The sequence below is a fragment of the Taurulus bubalis genome (assembly GCF_910589615.1).
Source record: "Taurulus bubalis genome assembly, chromosome: 4".
NCBI lineage: Eukaryota > Metazoa > Chordata > Actinopteri > Perciformes > Cottidae > Taurulus > Taurulus bubalis.
In genome coordinates this window covers 25,499,540-25,523,680 of record NC_136592.1, presented here as the reverse complement: position 1 = coordinate 25,523,680, position 24,141 = coordinate 25,499,540, and the positions used below count along the sequence as shown (strand labels likewise).

Genomic DNA, 24,141 nt, shown 5'->3' with positions numbered 1-24,141 from the left:
AATCACTGGCCGGATACATGGTCACAAGTATGTCAGGTATGATCCTCTAATTATATACACAGCATCCTGAAGGCGAGGACCCCTCCAACATGACTCATTCATACCAACCAAGACCAAATATGGGGCACCGTGTTTATTACATCCTTTTATTCCCGAGGGAGGATGCTTTCAGGTAATACAAGTTTATCCTCAACACTCACCTTTCCCTTTGTCTATGACTCTATTTATAGTTTTTGAGTGATTTCAAACCCCCACATTATCTTAAGTAAACCAATTTCGGGTCTTGGACCGGCATTTTCCAGATTCCTAACTGCCTCAATATGCAATATAGCATAACATAAAACTAATAACAACATACAGTGTAATAAGCTGAAACATTTTTATCTTTTTTTTTTTTTTTTTACCAATGTCACCAAACAGTGACATAAGAGAAGAAAAGTACTAAAACACTGTGCAGCTTTACCGTTTCAAATTACATCTGGATTATATATTGTGACTTTATTCAACTTATTGAACCCTGATATTTCTCCTAAGTTTCTGCTTAAGTAGTAGTAAAACACTTTTTTGACATATCATCATATATATATATATATATATATATATATATATATATATATATATATATATATATATATATATATATATATATATATATATATATATATATATATATATATATATATATATGTCCGTTATGGCTGCACCACTGGGTCTCATTAAACATGATCTAATATGACATCAGTTTATACAAAATGAGCTGTCACTATGCATGTTACAGTTGCTATTGATGAAAACTTTGGGACCAACAATAAAATCATAATGTAATTTCTGAGAGCTGAATGAATCTCAGCTGTGCAACATTCATTTGTAACGAGCAACACATTTTTTACATGTTTTTTTGTACATTAGAGGCTGCTTAAAAGACATGGATAATGAGGCGTATTAAAAGCAGATGCCGCTTGATGTCTTTAACTGTATTTATTTATCTGTGGATTTGAAAGAATTGCAGAGAGGGAAGGAGGGAGAAGGGCGGCGGGTGAATACCATTGTCTTTCCCACTTGGTACCCATCTGGTTCGAGGTCTAGCTGGTCCAGACTCTGCTGGATGCCGTCGCTGGTGGCACTGGTGCCCTCCGGGAGCAGCACATTGAAGTGATGGACAAAGTCCTATCGAGAAAACAAGGAAAGGCGTTAAGGAGAAATATGTGTACTATCCTTCAGCATTCTATGTCTGTTATGTGCACAAGAAAAAACGATTTACTGGGTGGCCACATATTCCAAAAGCATTTCTGTACCTGCTGCTTTTAGATTTCATTTAAATGAATTAAAAACATTTAAACTCTAATACAGTGGCATAAGTGTCCACTTAAAATAGTATGATGTTATGTTCAAATATTAAAATAAGTCAATTTAAATAAATTAGATTAGCAAATATTGTATTCTGTTCACAGCCTAAGTGCCCACTAAAAGTTTCTGATAAAAATGTAAAATTGAAGATATAAATCCTTCTCACATCAAGATGGAACAAACAGAGTAGGCAGAAATGGTATAAAGTTGGTTTCTGTGCTCAGATGTTTAGCTAGAGAAACACTACACTACAGTAAACACTACAAACACTACACTACAGTAAACACTACAAACTACAAACACTACACTAAATGTAGTGTTTAAACTAGGATTTGCAATATACAAATATTTAAGGAGTTTTATTATGGAATGTATTAGAAAAATGCTTAAGCTATATTCTAGTGTTTAAACCAGACTATAGCTTGGGCACATTTCTAATAAATTGCATTCTATGCACATTGCACATCCTAGTTTAAACACTGGAGTTCGACTAAATTCTTAATCTTATGGCACAGAAACCAATATTTCACCATTTCTGCCCTAGTTTGGCCCCTCCCCCGGCAGTGAAGGGTTAATTGGTTGGGGATGCACTGCTAAATGTGAAATAAAAGTCTCAGCAGAAACTGAAGCAGACTCCTGCAGCATCTCTTGTGCAAAAACAAACAACAACAACAAAAAAGAAACTGTCGAGGCACATGCGGTTTCAGGTAAAAGTCCATATGGGTTCAAACATCATGGCATAAATGTGCTGAACTCCCACTCTTCAAACTGAGGCCCATTGTCTGAATTCAATACACTGTGTGCTGCTGGGGGGCGGTTAGGGAAACAGATGCTGTGTTTATACAATTACAAGCATGGGGAGTGCTTCAGAGACCCGAGCACAATGGAGAGGCTCTGTTCTGAAGAATCTGGAAACAGCAGACTCCTCCAGAGTGATACCATACCCAAGATATTTCTCATTAGTGCTGACCGCAGCACTAAACATGTTTTTTTTTGGGGGGGGGGGGGGGGGGGGGGGAGGTTCTGATAAATGAAGATGTCTGCTGTTAAAATAATCGCGAGTGAGCTCATCAAAACAGTTAAATTTTTAGGAATTTTACACTCTTAAGGTCCGGCCACAGACATAGCTGAATCAATTTTATAATCGTTTTCAAATGTTCGTGGGAAATATTTTCCAATCGTGGTGGAAGTACCAGTACAACAGTGCAAACAAAAAAAAGAAGAGTAAAAGTATTGCATTCGAAATCCTACTTCAGTAAAGCAGCAAACTTCCCCCTCACATTTGCATGCTGGATTATCTATTACAGAATTTAAAACTTGCTTTTTAAACTAGGATTCACTTTTACCACAACGGCATCTTATTTTCTTTATTTTTTTACAGATTTCAACCTGTTATCTGTTCACTACACTGATGTTGTGTTACTAGTGCTTGTTCTTTATTGTATCGTTCATCATCGATACACAGCTGAAGTGGATACCACTGTGGGAGTTTCATGGGAGAATAATTTGTCATATGGGTAAGTGACAATAACAATAATAAACCAGCACGATGACTTAATCTCTGCCTAAAACCCTGACATGACGTGACTGGCACAAATAAACATTCAAGACCACAAAATGGAAACTAATGGAAGAGGAAACTGGAGCCACTCCCAAACGTTCTCTGTCCAAAGACTCACTTCCAACCAGCATTAAAACATGATCGGCTTTATTAGTCATGCAGCATTTCTCACAGGGTTGACATCATTCTAACGAGAGCCAATGCGGTTGAGATGGCAGCCACCTCACGTCCCACATAATTGCATCGTGACACAATGACTCGTGGCTCAAAACAGCGACATGTTTCCTGGAGATGAATTCATCGCTGGCAGCAAAACTCGTAGAAACCAGAGTGTCGTTTAAGTTTCTGGGACACGAGCAGTGAGATTGATAGCGCATCCGCTCTCTGGCCTGCACACGCCTGCACAGAGGGAGCACACTAATGCAATCTGCTGCTCAACTCCTTTTAACGTTTGGCATATCGAAGGTTTGCTTCATGTTGAACGTGATACTTGGGATTTTCTAGACAAAGACGAGTGGGAGAAGTGAGTCTGCTATATCTCTCAGGAAACTAACAGAATTTAAAGGGGAACTACATCAATTTGACACAAAGATCAGTTTCACAAGTCCTGTTCAGTACTTCTAAATGTACTTGCCCCCTGCTGGTCAGTAAGGAGAATGCAGGTTTAAGACACTTCCGCATAGGCATCACTCTTCAGTCTGTATCTGACACATTTATTCTCAGGCTGGGCTCGGGAAAAAAATAGGCTGCAAACTCATTTGAACTACTTTAGATACTGTTGATAGTTATCCTCTAATTAACAGATTCTCTGTTTTATGTGTAATATCATAATCCGCATATGTATCTAATTATTATAGCTTATAGAGTGCAAAAAAGTGTAATATTTCCTTTTAAACTCTACTGGAATAAAAGTTTTGCACGACATAAGAATGGAAGTACAAGTTAAATACAAGTAATGTATCTCTAAACACTTGTACATAAGAACTTGAGTTAATCTACTTTCATTCTACTACTGATGACTTATTAAGTGGTTAATTATAGTGAACTAAAGTCACGTGTGTACTGTATTTGTTTATCTCCAATTGCTTATTTCTTTCTTATTGACTGTATTCAGATATAAAGATCTGAGTGCCTGCAGGGTGTACATGTGTGTTACCTTGAAGCTGTACTTGATGTTGTAGCCCGACTGTCGGATGCGCACGGTCTCCAGCATACCTGTGTAGCGCAGCTGCCTCAGCACCAGGTTATCATTAAACCTTAAAGGCAGCTGAGGAAAAGGAAAAACAGAATAACCGAGGAGGGGAGAGTGGGAAATGACAGAAAAAGGGAGAAACGACAGATGTCAGAGGTTACAGAGCAGAAAAGGGGGAAATGATAAACATGCTTTAGAAAATGTTCAACCTTCAAAAAAGGAAATAATAAAAATGCTTTGAAAAGTAAACCAAAACAGTCAAAGTGGCAGCAGGCCGGAGTGAGCGCACTGTACCTTGTCAGCATTGGAACGGATGCACTTGACAAAATAGGGCTCAGACTGACCCAGAGTCTCCATCAGCTTATTGAGGGAGGCCTAAAGAAAGACGCACACAAATAGAACGTTAGATTTGACAAAAGACATAAAGAGAAGCACAGGGTTTGACAGGCGGAAGTCAAAGTCAGACGTGAATAACTGCTGGTCCATCCAGCATCCTGCTAGTCCCTTGCTGCGAGATTAATGTTGCTGCCTGGAATCATAAATATAAGCAATATGCCCACGCAAGCATGTGGTTAAATAATAAAAAAAGATGTGTAGTATTTCCATGTGCAACCATTGTGTGTGTGTGTGTTCAAACAAATGCACATGTGTGTCAGCAGCATGTGTGTGTGTGATGATTCAGTGGCAGGCAGGAGGAATTAATTCTCCTCCTCCTCCATGGGAGATTAAAGCAATCAGCTCAGCACAGGATGTGGGAAGTGAAGTCATCTACACACTGAGGCCAGGGCCGCCTGTCAGAGGGGCCTCGGCCCTCAACGGCCAGAGCACAGAGTTCACGTTCAAAGAAGTCAGACAGAAATAAAGTGCTTTTTCTTCTAAGCTGGATTGTGTTACTGGCTGCATATGAGAGACATGTGTGATTTAAAGATTAACTATATTATTCTGAATGCTCACTGTAGTTGTCGGTCTAATTTGTCTCATGTTCGGGAAAGTCTATTCAAAGAAAATCACCTGCTGTAAAATGCTAAAAACTAACTTTCGTCTTTGTTTTCAGCAGTTTAAATGGTAGGAATAAGATCATTCATGGTTCTTGGGTATCATCTCCTAAGTGAACATTCGGGAGGAGAAGTGAGTCTGAAAAAAGGAAAAAAAAATTCACTTTCTCACCAACTCAAAAGTCTTATATTTTTATTAGACCTTTATTATTTTTTTGGTTTTAAATTTCCAGAACCAATGTCATACATTTAAGACTTTTGGGTGTGCGTGTGGATGAAGTAATAGACTCCACACACATTACGGACAAAAACAGGGATACAGGCAGAGAAACGGAGGGATAGTTGTAAAAGGACACACCTTGTTTTTATCGTATTCACAGCTGGAGGGGGAGATTCCTCACTGCAGCTCAGGCTAATCAGGCTGTTTTCACGTTGAGCGCACTGAATGGCAAATCAGTGAGCTCTGCAGTGTGCTACCGTGTGTGTGTGTGTGTGTGTGTGTGTGTGTGTGTGTGTGTGTGTGTGTGTGTTTCTGACCTGGAACTGTGCGCTGATACTGGGTGGTTTCTTCTTCTTGTGGAGGTGGAGCAGCGACTTGGTGATGCGGTCGTGAAGCGTCAGGTTGCTGAGGTACTTCAGGGACTTGACGTTCAGTAGATGCTGCAGGTGTGAAGCCAAAGTCAGCTGATAATGTCACAACACATTGGAATCTATGAGGATTAATAAATAATGATAACCTGGACTGTACCTTCGGTAGAACTGGCTTAGATTTGTAGTTTTTGTTCCTCCTGGTTTATAAAAAACAAAAAACAGAAATGTGAGAACAGCAGTTGAATCCATTTTTTAGCACTTGTGCAACAAGTCTTTTTTCAAGAGGTGAAAAGGTCGCTTTTATTTTTTCTGGCAAAGTGAAAAAGGTCAACAAAAGCGCTGAATTAATTTCAGAAATTCTTCCCGAGTGGCTCATATTCCTGTCAATAAAGTGGATCTTTATTCATCCCCGTAGGGGAGCAGCTCCCCAGAGGGAGGTCAGAGGTCAGGGTCGGCTGCAGAACAGCACCCTTGGAGCTGGTAGGAATGTAGTGATCACTGAAGGAGACAAGGCAGCGCAGATGTTTTCTGACACTGAGTTTGAACTCTGGTCTTTAGGGAATGTCTCTAGGGCACGAGGCCACACTGCTGATGTACATAATGATTAACAGTATAATTATATGATGCTAAAGATAGTGTTACATTTTAAAATCGGAGAGAAAGCTCAAAGAAAAACAACGAGGAGGAGCGCGTTGAAGGAGTTGTGTAAAGCTTCATGGTGCCTGTGGATGCGTGCTGTTACTGACATGAGGATGTCGTGGGCTCGCTCCAGCAGTTTGCTGCTTGCAGAGTTCACAAAGATGCCGTCTTCTTCTGTGGTGGTGCCGCTGGATGACAAACGGGTCACTCGACCCACACGCCCGTTCCAGCCGAGGCCCGGAGAACTCCTTTGGGCCAACAAGAAAACTTAGTTTAGTCTAAACTAGGCAAACTAGGCAAACCAAACTCCATATAAATCTTGATAAATATAATAACAGAGCTATAGATTTTAAAGTTTTTAAAGTAAAGATTTCAACTGTTATGCATCTCGTATTTTGTAAATTCAGCATAAAATCCATTCTTACTTTTTTATCAAAGAGCTCAAGACTAAACCACATATTTAACACACCGTCAACATAAAGTACATTTAGGCAATTAGTTCAGACTTCAGGGCATCTTGGGAAAACATGATTACTTACAAATTCCTGACATACAATATTACTGGACAATATGTGAAATTTAAATAGTGGATGATGACACAGGATTGATAAACAGTCAGTCACAATCAGACAGTATACTTATAGTTTTCCTAGCTTAAATAATGCAACTCAACTAACTTATTTTTACGAAAAAAGTATCTATTTGTGTGCATTGTCTTTCCACCAGAATATGATTTGCTCCACCAGAGACGTGAGGTATTGATCGTGTCGCTCAGCCACATTTTAACCGACCAGTCTCTTGGCTTTTACACATAAATATAAAACATTTTCCCGCAACAATGAGAAAGCGATAAACCAAGAGCTTTGGGGATTTTGAGAGTTTGTGAACTAACTCAGATACATGAAAAGTAACTATCTGGTTTTATCAAAAATATTTATAATTTTTTGTGTTGTGTAAGTCTCCATGCAAGTCTCCATGTTGTTCTCTCCCTTGGAGAGAGTGGAATCCACCTCACGCATGACTTAAACCTCAGACCTCAAGGTGAAACCTAACCACTGGCCCAGAAGACAAACAAAAACACGAGCGGTTCGGTCAAGGTTGAAACCATGAACCAGTCCGAGCTACTTCAGCCCAGAGGAGCGGACGAGAGAGGAGAAAACCGAGGAACCAACGATCTCCATCGTCCCTATATATACACACACACACATGGTATATCTGTGGCAGTAGCAGATATACCATTGCATTAATGATAGTAGTATCATTAATGCAGCTCTTCAGATCCATAATTTATTTACAAGAATCTCTCCTGCTGAGTTACAAGCCGCCACACACTGTGACACACCGACTACAGTAGCAAGATGTGTTTTGTAGCTTGTATTGTGTTATTAGCAGGAGGTTGAGTCATTCCTAGAGAGAGAACAAGGTGGGACACGAGCATGTGGCGAGCATTGTGGCTCATGAAAAATAAAGTCAATACAAATACAGAAAAGGCGGATGAGAAGGTTGAGCTTTCTGTGCAGGAGCAGCTGTTTGGGTTGAACGTGATTTTCCACTGCTGAAATACATAAATATGCTTTTAGAAAGTAGCGTATGCGACTCCCTCCTCCTCGCTTTGATTTCCTCTTACCCCTCTTTGGATGGCAATGTTGGTCGCTCCATCACTTTGGTCCAGACTGAAATACTTCAAACACTATTGGATGGGGTGCCATGACAGTTTTTGCAGATATTCATGGTCACTGGACTTTTCATGTAGCTTTTTCATGTCTTTGGTTCATGACAATAACCTCCGATTGAGGTTTGCTGAGGTCTATTATCAAAACAATGTGTTTTGATATGCTTACATTTAGTTAAAAGATGTGCGTTTACATTTTGTAAGACAGCCAGAACGTCATCATTTGTGCCAACAAAAGGTCTAAAGCACTTCTAAATGTGTTCACAGGGTACGAACAAATCAAAGCACAAATACACACACATCCGTATGCATATGCTTTATCATGTTAGCGTTCAGATAAAGTTCATAGAGAGCCACTGGAAACCAAAGTAAAAGTCCCAGCATGCCGAAACACACTTGGACAGTCAAGTTGATTCTGATTTAAAAAAACTTCTAAACACAAAACAAAACAAAAAAAGTACTTTTGCCATGATTTTCTTTTTCGGTCAAGCCTCAAAATACTGTGTGTTGAATTTGAAATATATCGTGGACAGAAGGCGCAAATAGAAACCAGGCGTGAAAATAGACAACATAGGTGCGAGTGGCTTTTTCAGCAGAGCTTCCCTCTGTGGAGGCAACAGAAGAGACCCAGAGGATGCTCCACTAACACAGCCACTGCTCCACTATCCGTATTGGCCTCCCACCGGAGTCCTACGGTTGGATTTGTACTACTAGCCTGCAATACGTTACAATATTATAAATTAAAAAAAGGCAGAAAAGCCACGAAGCTCCATTGTTTTTGTCTAAATCAAAATCTTTGGGTATATATATTTACTGTATGTATTTCTGGGTTTATGCGCCGTCTTTATGTGACAAGTGTTTAATGGCTCATTGCATTGAATGACCACATCAGAAAATAATGTTTGACGCCACAATGTGTCCCAAAGCACCAGCACAAATCCTCAGTTAGCATCTGGCCTACCATATAAAGAGCCAGAGAGAGAATGTCTCCCCAGTTGATCATCGATCTCAGTGAACGCTGATGGTACAACATGCTTCTTGTGACTGTTTATCTCCGCAGTCTCTCCGAGAGTCCCATAAAGCACTTCTCTGCTCTGTCCAGCAGACAAGCACACTGCAGGGACCTAATATTTATAACTCTCCAAGCACTTCTACCTCGTGCATAGCTGGGACTTCACATCACGGAGGAAGCAGCTGCACGGGGCTTAGTGCTCTCCGAGCAAGGAGAGGACGAGTGGGTAGCGTATGAGAGAAAGAGAGGGAGGGCAGAAGGTTGCTAAATCACATTAAAAGGGGGGGAGGACGGGGGTTAACAGCCCCGGACTGAGCTCCTGTGTAACAAAAGCTGTGTTGTACGAGCCGCTCTGTGCCACCGGTCGCTGTCGTGGGCCACTAGTCTACTAATCTCACAGTCTACAGCTAATTAGAGGAGGTGTTGGACCGGGGTCTCAGTGGGGGGTATGAGAGCAACGCTCAGGGTCACAGCACTCACCCTTTCTTACTTTATAAAAATACATGCCATGTCTGTCTCAGTATCCAGAGGTGCATATCATTGCTTGATGATTAAAAAAAAAAATATATATATATATATATATATATTTAATGATTGTGTGTCAGAGTATCGGTATTAACAGGCTTTGTTGACAGCGGTTCCAGAGCTCTTTGTAATATGTTTGTATTAAGAGACGCCCTGGAGGCCTCGAGGTGACGACTCCGACATTAATACCACAACATCCCCAGTTTAAGTCCAACCGAGGACCGTTGCTGCCGGTCGTTTCCCTGTCCCCTCATTTCCTCTTTTGACAGTCAACTACTAAAAAGGCAAAAAATGCCGGAATGCACAGTAACTTTGGAGGGTGTGTGTGTGTGTGTGTGTGTGTGTGTGTGTGTGTGTGTGTGTGTGTGTGTGTGTGTGTGTGTGTGTGTCCGTCCAGCCCTGGCATATCTGTAGTATTGTTCAATGAACGCAGTCATCTGGAGGACCTGGCTTTGAATTGATTGATTTGAATTTATTTCCACAAGTAATTCTGTGAACCTTTGCACATTCCTTGGATGATTTTTCACATTTCTACTACCACCTTAAAAAGAGCACAGTTCTTTAATTTGAATTTTAATATATTATATATATATATATTTTTTTTTAGTATTTCATATTTTCAATTTAATTTTCTTCTTATCAGCTTTAATATTAATTCAGATGTACACATATCTTATATCATCTATTTCATATAGTAATTATTTCTATTCTATATTTATGTTGTCATGTTTATTTCCTGAAAACGCTCCCGACTTGACCTGACAACAGATGGGAATCTTTATAAAGATCAAAGCACAGACTCTTACCGTGGGGATTTCTCGTTGATGGTGTTGCTTCCTTGAAGGTCCGACAGCGGTGTACGTGGACTCTTTCTGGTCACACCTGATCACGAACAAACAGGTTGGCATCGTGTGAAAGAACACAAAACCACACACTCTTACACACGCACACACACAAACTGACACTCAAACCCTTCCCAAGCAAAAAAAAAACACCATGTGTTATTGCAGTGAGCGTTTTGTGCCTTTTTATTGGACATACAATCCACTGCAGATGATTTCATATTGAAAAAAGATCTGTGAAGTTAATAGTGAGTTTATCTTGTTAGTGTTGAATTATGAAAGATGATGCTGAAGAGTTATTGGACTGTAGGTTTGCTTCAAACCTTGATCAGTTATTTAAAATACCAATATTTTAAAAATGTTTGTTGCATAAGCATTTATGGAACAAAGTACGGCAGGCGGTCACCGTTTAGGTCGGACTAAAGAGAATTTGAAAAAATAAAACTCAAAGCAGAATGGGATTAATTCAGGCTGCTGTGTGACATTACTATGGTGTGATGGCAGTGATATGCCATTTAATCATAGTGATGAGAAACCAGAGAGCTCTACGGTGAGGGTTAGCCTACTTTAAAATAAAATAAAAAAAGAAGCAATCTGAGAGCATTTTATCAGGTGACTTTGTCGTATACCGTTTTCAGTTTCATCACTTTGTACAACAAGTTCACTCTCTTCAGGAGCTGCAGGGTGGCACAAAACAAAAAGACACAAACACATCCGAGTGTCATGAAATGTTCGCAGAGGGAACGTGACCTCCCGTGACAGACGTGTGTGTGAGGTCGGCCGTGTGTCCTCCACCAAAGTGGCCTGTGAGCAAGTTAGTGACGTCTGACCACACCCCCGTCAGTGTTTCTATCACCATCACCAGCCTTTGTGGTATTAGTGAAGGGTGAAGTTGGTTGATTTTAGACGTGTGCTGTGGTGGGTGGACAAGCAACTCCCCCCCCAAACAGACAGGACTGGGCAAGAAAGTGTAGCTGTGTGACCAAACAGGAAGTGATGGGACACCTAGGAGGTGTTACTGCGTTGTTTCCTCATACCAACATTAGCGGATGACCGTCATGCATTTCTCTGCTAGGCTTACACAAGCACAGTGTGAGTGACCCAAAGGCCGAAGCACAAGAACAACATGCAAGACGAGACTAAGAACAAATGCATGCCGGTGCATAAGAAAGGGGGGAAGAGGGAGACAGAGGGAGCGGAGACCAACAAGCATCTAGTCTATTGATAGAAGATAAGTTTGTAAATCAAATCAACAAAAGCAGAAAGTCAAAACTTTTCTCTCGAAGTTTGAACGAGGATTTTGATCTCTTTTGGCTCGACTTTGGCTGCAGCGCAGTGCAGTAAAGTTGAGGATGTTGGTCAGCCTCGTCCCTACGGTTTCCCCAAGTAATGGTCTAACAGGAAAGTAAGGAGGAGTTATTGTTGTATTGGCAGCCTTACTGTACTTCTCCTCTTTGCATCTCTGCAGGATCTCTAAGCTTCTCTGATGCACAGGGTGCTGCAGAAAACTAAAACTATCCACACTTTTCAAAACTGCACAGGGAGCAGCGTCATCATGCCCTTGGAGAAGCAAAACAAAAGAGAAACAAGAGAGAGAGAGGAAAAAAAAAACACACAAGGACATAGAAGGGAGGGGAAGAGAGAGAGAGAAGACAGATTAGACAGCGAAGAAGAAGAGATCAAGAGATGCAGTCGTCTACTGGAGAGATACCTGTGCAAGACTTTAGGGGAGAAGATGATTCACATTCAAAACTGCAGTCGGTGGCAGTGGCAGGATGTTTGTCATTGTAGTTCTGTGAGTAAGTGTTTGCCGCCCAAAAGCACTTCCACACAATGTCTTCGAGAAGCTTTTCTGATTCTAAACTCTTTGTCCTCTTAGTCCTTGTGAGGGTATTTAAAAAGCCCGGGGTAATGAGAATTCTTTTAATAGATCATTTTACAGAAACGTTTTTAGAAGACATGTGACAGGTTCTCTTTGGTGACTCTGAGATCTTTAAAGTTCAGTTGGAAGGATTTCTATGGTTAAGCAAAAGACACAAGGCTTCTAATTTCACGTAACAGCGTCTACATGGAGGCCCTAATGTGTAGGAAGGGTCGAGAAGGTGCAGAGTCCGAGTGCTGAGAAAACATCCGATGGTAATATCTACTGCATGTCAAAGTCTCTCTATGGGGAAAAGAAGGCATTCGTAGAAAGCCGAAGCTGAGAGAGACGAAGAGGAAGAGCTACGGTAACTACATGGCGGCACTATGCACACAAACTACAGTCACTACTGAAACACAGAATACGGCAGAGGAAAAGCGAGCTATAATGAACTGTGTGGCACGTCAGCATACGGTACTATGCATAGAGGGAAAAACTGAAGTTTTTTCAAGCCTCATAAGCATAGCGGATATAAAAGGAGGTTCGCTAGTTCGCCAGAAAGTACCTGTGATGCTCACATGCCATTCAGCAAAATGAATGTCCTTTCCTACTTTGCTGTTTCTTTAACGATGTTTTGACACAGTGAGCACAGATTTTCATAATTGTTTTAATATCTATTCTAATATAATCTATATTATCACTAGTGCAGCTGCAAAATGCTGTAAATGAATAATTTAAGGGAAAAAAAAGAAACTTAAGATGATGCCTTAATAGAATAACAACTATATATTTGTTGATGACGTATTTTTCCAGGTATTATTAGTATGCATCTGCTACATCCCAGTGCTCTCTGTCTCACTGCTATTATGTGCCTGCTAATGGAGTTTCCGTTGGTGTGGGAGCTCACCAGTCTTCTTCTGCGTGTGTCTCTTCCCAGCCTCTCTGAAAGCCACCAGGGCCCTGAAGTAGGCTCGGAGTACCGCCCAGCGGAAAGTGGCTGACGGGTCGATGCCCATCAGCCCGCAGATGAAAGCGTTCTTGCTGCTCTTCAATAAAGCTACGATGTCCGGACGCATGTGGTCTGTGTTCTTCTCCCTGAAATCCTGTGAGTGACAGAGATTTAAAAAAAAGATTGTATTAATTATGGATTTTATTGGGTTAGTTTCTTTGCACCAAAACATTAGTACAATAATGAAGGTATGAAGCAGCAGATTGTAATAACAATATCAAACCATAAATGGTTCAAATTACCCCTAAATCTTTTGAAGCTTTAATAAGGTTATGATGATGTTGATGTGTGAAAACAAACACTTTCCATCCCACCAAAAAAAAAGAAGAACAAAAACACCGCCAAGACTGGCTGAACCTCCCTTTTCCGTCTAATCAGTGACTCGGTGTGGAAGTGGGGGATTACACTGACCTTGACCCCGTACTTGACCTTGCCGGCATAGTGTCGGATAATGAAGGCGGGTTCCATGACAGCAGGGAACTCGATGTAGCTGTTCCCCTCATGCTGCCGCTTGAATTTATCCAACAGAGTCTGGTTGGTGGCTTGAGGGAAACTGAAATAAACAGAAAAGGACAGCTGAGTTTAATTTGGGGTTTTACATTTGTTTCGAATGCGAGAACACATCAAGAAAGGAGATCTGCCGAACTCTGTCATGACTCATGAGTGCTGCGGTATAAATCACACTTCTCATGGCATCATTCACATAAAAGTACTGAATGTGGACCGCTGGAAACGTGGCAAGTGATCTGATCTGTAACCAGTTTTGACATTTCATCCTTTTACGCCACGGGTCGGGGATTATCACTTTTAGCTGATCTCGGTTCAGACTTCCCTCCAGTCCAGAATCCAGAAAATCAGCAGCTTACAGGAAGCAAAGAGGGGAAGAATGAGACACCGGGGGCTTTTGGGACAGGGGGAAACCTGAACTATGAAGACTGCACAGCCAAGGACTCAGTGCTCTGCAGCGTTTCAAAGTGGGAGGAATTTGAGACAGTGTCCAAATGGAGAAGAGGGAGAAATAAAGGAGGAAATACTGTCAGTAAAAATAGTCATATTACAGTCATGAACCTGAAAGGATCACATTTATTCTGCACTTTAGAGGGTGTATATTCTCGGCTACTTTATCTTTCACTGTGGTAATTAAATGTACTTATTGTTTGTTGTTATTGTGTGTTATACACATTTAATATTCTCATTAGTTGCATCTCTAGAGTGAGCAGCCAGTCACACTGATGTGTCACTTGCCTTCTTTGTTATTGTACATGTTTGTTGCCAAAGTGGTGATGAAAACAAAAAAATAATGTTTTATTTGCAGCTTGCATAAATCTTGTAGAAAGTCTCTGAGATACATTTAAAGCTCTGAATCTTCCTCTTGAAGGTAGCATGTGTGCATCACTTCCTATAACCTCCAGGAATCAGTTGTATCTGGTTAAGCTTCTGATTGTTCGACAGCTCAAGCCTTTTTTATTTTGGCCACTAGGGGGCAGAAGAATTAGGAAACAAGCTGACAGACACATGCCTGAGGTTCATCAAAAAGAAACTGTCAACTCATATTTTCAGCGAACATGAAGTATTTGAAGTGTTTCCGGCTTCCTGACGCATGGAAGTCAGATGTGCATGCTCCCTTTATCTTTACCTTTATCTCTAGCTTGGTCTTTAGATGGTAAATATAAATATGTGTCTGTCATGTGGTGCCATAATACTGAAACATTCAGAATCGGAACCAGAACGGATTTATTGCCAAGTATGTTTTGCGCGTACAAGCAATTTGACTTGGTGATTGGTGCATGAACACAGGGCAATAGTATAAGACATGATAAAAAATGGAAATATGAAAATGTACGATAAAGGAGCTAAAAGAGGCTGAAAAGCTAGAACAAGATGTGTTCGTCACTACAATCAACCTCTTTCACATTACGAATAGTGATTTTATTACGGTTTAATATAAAAACATATATGCAACCGCAGTAAACATGTATGTTCTACGGCTCACGGATACCAAGTTGTTTCTTGTTTGCGTTTCTTCCGTCATCTGTCAGCTGAGAGTAAAAAGACAGCTTCCAATTTGTTTTACTTTTAGTACACACTGTGTACTAAATGTTGCATGCAGAATGAGTTCAATTAGGACGTACTACTTCGTCGTAACATTGCATCTTCAACTTTGAACTCTTGGCCAGAGGATTGTGGGTCAGAATAGACATACAAGCACTGAGGGAACTGCAAAAACTGCAAAATGTGACCGGATGCATTAAGACATCCTGGTATTTGGTACATACTATGTATTGGGACATACTGCATTTTTTTTCTTCATTCTTAATAGTATGGCAGTATGGGTATTGGTAAAAGTCCCACGCTCGCTATAATCAAACTCTTGGCACTTTTATGATGTTGTGTCTTCACCATCCTACTATCAGGCTGCCCGCCAACTTTGCTTCAGTTCGTGGGAAGCACTTGGCGGTTTACCTCGCGGGAAAATGAACTGAGTTTTCACAGAAAACAAATGAGTCAAACAGGAAGCCAGGCGGACTGGAAGACTCACTTGCACTCTTCATCCAGGAGGTGGAACAGAGCCGTGGGCTTCTTGCTGATCAGGTTGATGCAGCCTGTGTTGTCGATGTAGTCGATGTTGTGCCAGCTGATGCCCTCTGCCCTGTATTCCTCCTGCAGGGACAACCAATACAAACAGAGACCTCCGGGTCAGGACTAATACTTTGCTTCCGAGCATTGTCATTTGATTATTCTTTTTGCTTTGGTTGCATTTGTCGTGCATATTTAGTGCCCTATTGTATTACATCTATATATGACAGTTAAAAAATAAATCGTTTTCGTGCTTTTGTTGGAAAACAGAGATAAATAATCACATTTAGTTTAGGTCTGAAGATGTGCAGTATATGTGGCATAAAAAAATAAATCAACGTGCCATCAAAAACCGGTTCTATATGAGTCGGGCTGTTATTCAATCAAAGCAACAACGTTGTTTGTTTGTTTGCCTGCTTTCATGTCATCTCGCAACACTCCTCAGATCATTCCTGGCAACTCGCTGGTTTAATAATGAGCGAAGCATTCAGAGCATTTATCATTGTATTCTTCCCCATAAATGTTATTTTCCTGTGTTCTTGGGAAAGAGATTCAATCAATAAAGACCTTGATCCAGGGGAGGTTAAATACAAATCACTGGAATCCCCTTTTCTCTCATCTCTGTTCTTGCTACCATGGAGTCCGAAGGCAGTTAATCACTGTTGCTTACTCCACATCTGAAGACAATAAAGATGATCCTTTTCTTCAGTATTTGGTTAAATTAAACCAAATAATTTAGTAGAACAGAGGAGAAATTGTCTGTATATAAACTGCCCACTTATGTTGATATTCTGCTGTCTGAAAAGTCTTTTTAGAGAAACATAGGTTAAAAAAGGTAGTAAAATAAGGTATAAAAAAGGTAAGTGAATTATTTTTTAAACTTCTTTCTGTTGTTCAGTGTCATCTGTTGACTTTTAGTTTAATGCCTGGCTGCAAACCAGACTTCCTCCTGGGTAAGCTGAAGAACAGGTCCGTCTTTTCATCCCGTCACAATATCAACCTGAGTAACTTCCTAATGACAGGTTTTTACTCTTGTGTCTTTTCAGGACAGTCGACACTCACACTCACACACACACCTATAAAAGCAACACCTGTGCAATATGATCCAATACAACAGCTCTGGAATACACATTTGTGAGCATTATAACATTTAATGCGTGTCAGATAGGTGCTGACTCAGTAATCACCACGCTGTGGTTTGTGGGGGTGTTGTTTTGGATTGCTTTATATTACACAGGATACTGTATCCGCCCCCTCGACATGCTTTTAAATCATCTAACAACCACTGTGATTCACTCGGATTTTGTCTCCAAAATGAGCAGAATCAGCATATGCAGATTGTCTTCCTATTTTGTTTCCAGTTTGCGCAGTTTGTCCCTATCATCGTATTATTCATGATAAGCCATTATTAAACGCCTGTAGTAACTAACTGTAACTAACTGAAGTTAACTCATGATTATACTGTAGAAATACGGTATGAATATTATCATACCAACATTCTCTTCTTCCATTTAATGTGATTCCTGGCGGAGGTGTCGTTTGAAAAGGTTGGAAAATAGACCAAAATAAGTACTATTCCCCCTTAAAGTGACCATCACTGGGCTCCAAAAGCAAACCATTCAGCCCTCGCTGCTTCCAACAGAGTGGGTTACTGGTCGCCCGATGAATGGAAATATACGTCTGTAACTGGAGACGAGGGTGTGAAGCCGGCTTCAGTGGAAATATGAAGCATGGCAGCTCTCCACTTATCCTGGTTGAATCATTTTCAGAGGCTTTCGGGCTGCACATCGATTTTTCCACACACAACTAATGCTTTAAAGTGCCGAATGTAGGCCATTATGAATTCATAGGCGCTCCAGTTTCCTCTGATCAAGTCTTTAGTGTAGTTTAAATGTTACCGGTAAATGCTTTAATATCAATCCACCAAGCCACGTTAATTAAGTTTACAGATTCGAGAGATTTCAGCAAAAAAAAAAATAGATTTTATTCTCTTACTTGCCTGATAAAATCTAGGATGTCTGATAGGAAATGTGAATGTCGTGGCAGTTTGATCCATGGAAAACATTAGAAATCAATAGCAGAACACATGTACTGTTCACATGCAGAGTTACTGGGGGTTTGCATACTGAAAATTAGGAAAGTGGGTGGACATCAACTGGAATCAGCTCTAAGTGCACACACAGACGCTGTATGGGAACCTCCGAGATACAATATGTAAACACAAAGTAGTGAGGCTGGAACTAATCCAGTAGAAGTAATTATTATAGTGAAGTGTGGCTAGATTCTAGCCACTGTTTTTCTGTTGAGCTAAAATCACTGTCTGCACCTTTAACACAAGAAGAGGAGGGGAAAAAAGCAGCATTTAAAGAAAATAACTCTGTGGCCAACTGTTTTGATCAAAGCTGGATCTATGTTGACTTGTGTTTGTGCAGCCTACTCCTATTAGCACAGGAAGTACTGTGGGGTTCTAATAAATATCAACAAATACTGGCAGCTAAAGTCTCAGTCAGTGAAAAGAAGAGACTCTTCTCAACCAAAGAAATGCTGAGTCAACTAACACTCATACGGTTTTGTCGACTAATTGATTTGTTCATTTAAATAAAACAGATCTGAAAAAGTAGTTTCTCTACAAATAATTTGTAAAAAGCCCCACTTTTAATCTTGTGTTTACCAAAGTTTCTTGGAAATAAGTCGCATGGAAAAAGCCACAAAAAAAAAATGCTAATTGACTATAGTGACTTCAACTAAAACAACCGATTAGTCGACTAATGGACTAAGAGTGGGCCACCCGAGAAACGAGGTATGACAACACAAGATGGAGATCATAAACACAACTTCAAATCAACCACAAACTACATACAGATACTCAAGATGAAAGTTTAAGGCCTTTACTGGCCCCGTGAAATTCGGACTGATTTAAAACATGTTTTGCGAGCCTTCTACAGGGAAGGGTGGAAGGGAATACTTCACAAGAAAGAAAATACTGTTTGCTAGTTCAAATAAATGTTTGGGGGCAAACAAAGTAGTGCCTGAGTCACTGGGTAACATTTACATATAGTTTTTACGATATAAACAACATATGTGGATACAGTGAGCATGAATGTCAAGTGCACGTCATTTCCCTGCAAAGGCTGCATTAAAACATACAACCTGGACAACTTCTTTGCTTTGGGAAGCTTTGAATCTTTAATTCACGAGTCATTACTGACAAAAGCCATCAGATCTTCAATTTTCCTCGTTAAACCGTTTGTTCTTTCTGACAAGTTCGTAATGTAGAGCCCAATAATTCTGCGTTTCCCTCAAGTTAACCTCCAAAACTAAAGAAGTCTTTGAAGTCTCTCGTCGTAAATAAATCTTCAGTCCACATCTTTACATATTTATGACATGAGGGCAAGACAGGATTTGTGAACAACTGCCTTTGTACCAAACCGGAAAGACTTGAGGACACGGCCCTTCATGTCTCGGTGAAATTTATGAACAGCCCCGTCAGACATGTCAGGACAGGTCCGCTGATTCAGTCAATCTCAAGGCAAACACCATCTTCAATTTATAGGCAAATCTTAAGAATCGTGCCTTTTGAAGTGAATCGGCTCAGGAGAACATACATCTTTCGTCGTGGGGGAGCAACGGGGAGGGAGAGTTCGGTCATACTTGACCAATTCCTCCATTGTTTCCGTGTCATTGTAGTGTAAGTGCACTGCGTGGTGTGATAAGCATCAGGGCTTTCCTTGAAACTTGGGCTGATCTACAATATCTTAAAACAACAGCAGCTCAGCGGTTCAGCAGTCGAAGCCTGAAACAAGGAATCCGGCTCTGACGATTTATCGGCCTCGAGACTGAAGGATATTTAGGAGATGTCTTACTTGTTCAAGCTTGAAGATGTGCTGGTTGAAGTAGTGCTGCAGACGCTCGTTGGCGAAGTTGATGCAGAACTGCTCAAAGCTGTTGTTCTCGTAATCCTCGAAACCAAAAATGTCGAGTACTCCGATGGACAAGATCTGAATGCAGACGGACAAACGTAAACACATTTTTTACTAATTATTTCACAATCTCCGTGCGGTCAGTACGGGTTTTAAATCTTTGAGTTACGGTTCATATGCAACACTTAAAATCAAATGAAGTGACGGTTATGATTCTGAGATTTTCTGACGTCGGCGATTGAAAAAGTCGCTGCGTTTGAGTCGTCCCACCTTGGTGGTCTCCTCCAGGTCCTTGATGTTGAGCAGAGCGTGGTTGATCCTGAAGACGATCCAGTCGAACAGAGCGCTGTACAAGGACTTCGCCATGGAGTCTCGCACCGTGCCAGCCTGCTCATTAAAACACAAACAGCGTATATTTAATGTGACTCCCAATGGAAATATCTCAGTTGACAACATTTCATTAAAAAAATGTATTAGAAAGTTCAATACTGAACTACTCAATCCAGAAGAGCCAGAAACCAGAGAAGTGACTGTCCCTCAAACGTCTGATGTCATCAAGTATAATTCTGGAGCTCCTCCATAGACAATGACTGTTTTCTTTTTATATCCAAATGAGCTTTATTCTAGTGTAGTCTTTTTAGTACTAAAATGTAATCATAGCCTCAGAGCTACCTAATCAGTGTCTTTTATCCCAATTCCCTGGAAACAGGGGAAAACTGCTCGTCTGGTCCAGCCCAAAGGGAACGAAAGTAGGACCTCTAAAGCTCGCTTATTATCATGTTTAATCTAGTTTGTTTAAAACATACAAAAACCAAAGAGTAAAAAGCAGTTTTATGGAGAATAATGTGTCTCAGTCAAGAAATAGTGCAACCATAAATTGGCAAATTGTCGTTATGTTGTTTTCTGCATGGATTAAAGAAAAATATACAACATGTTAATTAGTACAATTTGCTTTGTTGCTGTTTGAGGGTCAATTGTGTTACTTTTGCAGAGAGCCAAGCATTTTGTTTCTGCCTGCTTCTGACCTTTATCCCAAGCTACGCTAACCAGCTGCTCACACACACGAAAGTTGTATCGATCTTGTTATCGAACTGTCAGCAAGAAAGCAAATGAGCGTAAGTAAACTTTATGACGTTTATTAGTGCAGAGCTAGAGGTTTGATACCATTCCTGAGTCACGTGCTCACTAGACACATCTGTATTATAGATCAGAGCTCGGCCTTGTTACACTGCACTTTTAAAGTAAAATGGTTTTATATTAAGGTCAAAACACTGGCTCAGTTTGAAAAAGGTTATTTAAAAAGAAGTCAAGATGTGCAGACGGTTGTATTTCTCCTTTATGACCAAACATTTATAGTTTGCGTGTAAATCACATCCACACTGAACCGTCAGCCACCACTGCAAAAACATAGAATGGGCCCTAAAAAGGTAAAAAATTTATAAAAACGGATAAACAGGAGAAACCAGACAACTCGACTACCCAAACACGTCTCCAGCGTTCATGTTCTCTGTTGAAACTTTGGCCCAGGAGGCACAGACGAGCTGGCAGACGGCGCTGCATGACAGCCGGACGCCGCTGTGCCGTCAATGACGTCATTACCGCATCAGGTCGACTCGCCAAAACCCATCGAGTGCGGCACAGACAGTGTGACCTGTCCTCATGGAAACATTAGCTTCAATAGGCTAAACATAGACTGTATACACACTAAGAGCTCTGCTGCTGCGACGACCAGCACTATATTAAGATGACAAACATTACATATTTGGAAGATGAAGAAATAATAGTGTGCAGGATCATTTCTGTGTGTTTCTTTTTTTAATAAGCAGGGAGATTACTTGACAAAAGATTCCTCGTCAAATTATAGGGGGAAGAAATGCTCTAAATCCCGTATCCGCTGGAAATGTTTGACCTTGCTGCAGCGGAGGTGAGCCGTAGTATTCAGAAAGCAAACAAACCATGAAGTGGCGACTCAAAGTTGAAATCCCTTTCTTTCTAAATAATTAACAGGGATATTTTTAGCCAACCTCAAACCAAATATGCCTTCCATGAGTCGGGACAGATACTTTTTTTTTAACCGCAGACGTACTGCGGCCCTAATGACCCCATGAGCTTTTCATTATTCAGAGGAAGTTGGACTAAAAGACGGAAACTGCCTCGTAACTCATTACACGGGCGTTCAGGTTTCTTTGAGTGTATGATTTCAGTTAACAGGCTATGAGATTGTTGTGACTGTCGGAGCAATATTTACACTGAGACCACCCAGCGAGCCACCAAAACAATCACAGTTTGTCATTTGAAATGCCTCCGACGTAGCCAACAGGCCGTTATGAGGTTGTACGTAGAACACGGCAATATCTTTTGGTGATATATACTGGGACAAAAAGAAAACGATTTCACCATATTCACTGTATGTGTGCGGGAGATAGGTAACATTTGTCATCACTGGAATGTGAAATATTAAAAAGGCATCATAAGAACTTTAAAAGTGAACACAATGTGTGTGCGCGTGTAAAAACCTCTCCATTCAAAGTGACTGCCGCGTTCCAGTGTGCGCCCATGTTGTTCCCTCTCCCCTCATCATGCAGACCGTGACGCGAGTTTGTTTTCAAAGAAAACCGTGGAGGGACTGGAAATGCCTTCCATGTCTCTCTAAACACGCTGTAGGAATCTGTGCATGTGTGCTTGTAAGTGTGTGTGCCTGTGTGTGTGTTCATGTGTGGCCGAGCTGGAGAGCTGGAGGCAGCAGGAGGAGATCCGGTCCTGGTGCACGCTGTCCTGTAAACACGGCCGGGTCAGACCGAAGAGGCGCGGCTGCAGCGCCGTTATCGAGCTGGCAAAATGCCTTTACTGAGTAGGATGCTTTATTTAAAAAAAAAAAAAAGCTCAGCCATACTCCTGAATCTTTAGGTCTAATTCAAATGCTACAGTATACAGTTTTGGACCACGCTCATCTGAGTATACGGTTTCATACGAACAGGAAGTGATGCAATACTTACTTAATTGGATGTCAGATTACCGCGGTTCACTTCTACTTAAGAGCAGGGAAGAAGCAAACTTGTCTCTCCTTGTCTGGGACATTTAAATGTTGCTGTTTTTCTGTGTCTAATTTCCCCTAATTTATATGTGCCCTGATATTCATTGCCAGCACAGCGACGGGGAGAAGAGTCTCACCTCGGAAAGTTTGTAAGGAACAATCAGCTTCTCTCCGACGGTCACCGTCTTCCGGGTTGTCAGAGCTTCAAACAGCATCTCTTCTTTGACCTGGTGACCACAACAGCCAGAGAGAAAGGGAAGTGAGTTAAATCTCCGCGGAAAAGACGATAAACCCGCCATTTAATTAAATGCGCTTGTGTGGAGACTTTCATCCAAAGCAATAGCAACAGTGTGTGGTGTGACAGAATCCTGGATCATCATGGAGCTTTGATAACGGACACCTGTCACTTGAAAAGTGTCAGATATCAAAGCTCAATGATTTATAGGTTGTCAGCTTGAAGAAGTGCTGTTAAAAATCTACAGCAGCAACCAGAAACTGTCTCCTCGTAAATAAACACAAGTTAAAAGGTGAGACGTGACAGTTATGCACAGGCTTCTAATAAGGAAGGTGAATACCACGAGAATCTAGTCAGGCCGATGATCCACTAATAGTCATGATGTGAAACAAGTTAAACCACATTGCTGGGAGGATGTCAAGCTGTCACTTGTAATGTCTCGTGTATTTATTAAGCACTTCAGGCTCCAAAGCTAATTGAAGTCAAACTTTAGCTTGAGAGTAACATGATAACACAAAGATATGATTTATTAGTTATGATTTATGTCATATTTAGTTGTTTGGCAATACAAACAAAAAAGAAGAACAGTCATAGCAGTGTTAGCGTGTGTCAATTATTGGATATATCCTGTGAGACTTTGACACCACCTATTTTAGTTTTTTATACAAACACACATTTAGAGTATATGAAGCGTTATTTTTGCCGTACCTCCAGCAGTTCGGAGACAACGGGCAGCACCTCTGGGTTACAGATGTCGATGGAGTCGTCCCTGTAGGTTTTCCTCTTGTAGCGGATGTTGCCCAGGTGAAGGATGGCCGACAGCAGGCAGAAAATCCTAAACAACAGTTCAGTAAGCGTTCAACTGGTTAAATCCCTTTCTGTAACTGCAGATACTGTCAATAAGTGGAAACCTTTGATTTTATCAATGCAGATTTTATTGAAATATTGGACATTTAAAATCCATCATGGTGATGATGAAGAATGTGGTGGCCAACAAGGCTGAGGTGTTTGTACTTTAACAACATCTTATTCTATACACAATAAAACAGTTTTCAGGGACTATTACAGTAAAGTTATTCATATCTTTTGGTCACAATTAATTTTCCAACACAGGGTTGCACAATGTAGT

At 40.8% G+C, this 24,141-nt stretch overlaps 1 protein-coding gene across 1 annotated transcript in view; it reads right to left on the bottom strand.

Moving 5' to 3' along the window:
• Positions 1 to 24,141, bottom strand: part of myo9aa (myosin IXAa) — a gene marked incomplete at its 5' end in the record, with an annotated part of 73,104 nt that overhangs the window by 15,869 nt on the left and 33,094 nt on the right. The window contains 16 exons of the mRNA XM_079217305.1: positions 1,045 to 1,167; positions 4,065 to 4,175; positions 4,395 to 4,475; positions 5,633 to 5,755; positions 5,844 to 5,883; positions 6,433 to 6,573; positions 10,341 to 10,416; positions 11,006 to 11,053; positions 11,817 to 11,936; positions 13,145 to 13,340; positions 13,658 to 13,799; positions 15,786 to 15,907; positions 19,687 to 19,821; positions 20,014 to 20,130; positions 22,915 to 23,004; positions 23,721 to 23,847. Coding sequence (XP_079073431.1) covers positions 1,045 to 1,167; positions 4,065 to 4,175; positions 4,395 to 4,475; positions 5,633 to 5,755; positions 5,844 to 5,883; positions 6,433 to 6,573; positions 10,341 to 10,416; positions 11,006 to 11,053; positions 11,817 to 11,936; positions 13,145 to 13,340; positions 13,658 to 13,799; positions 15,786 to 15,907; positions 19,687 to 19,821; positions 20,014 to 20,130; positions 22,915 to 23,004; positions 23,721 to 23,847 — 1,792 coding nt within the window. The remainder of the gene's footprint in view (positions 1 to 1,044; positions 1,168 to 4,064; positions 4,176 to 4,394; positions 4,476 to 5,632; positions 5,756 to 5,843; positions 5,884 to 6,432; positions 6,574 to 10,340; positions 10,417 to 11,005; positions 11,054 to 11,816; positions 11,937 to 13,144; positions 13,341 to 13,657; positions 13,800 to 15,785; positions 15,908 to 19,686; positions 19,822 to 20,013; positions 20,131 to 22,914; positions 23,005 to 23,720; positions 23,848 to 24,141) is intronic.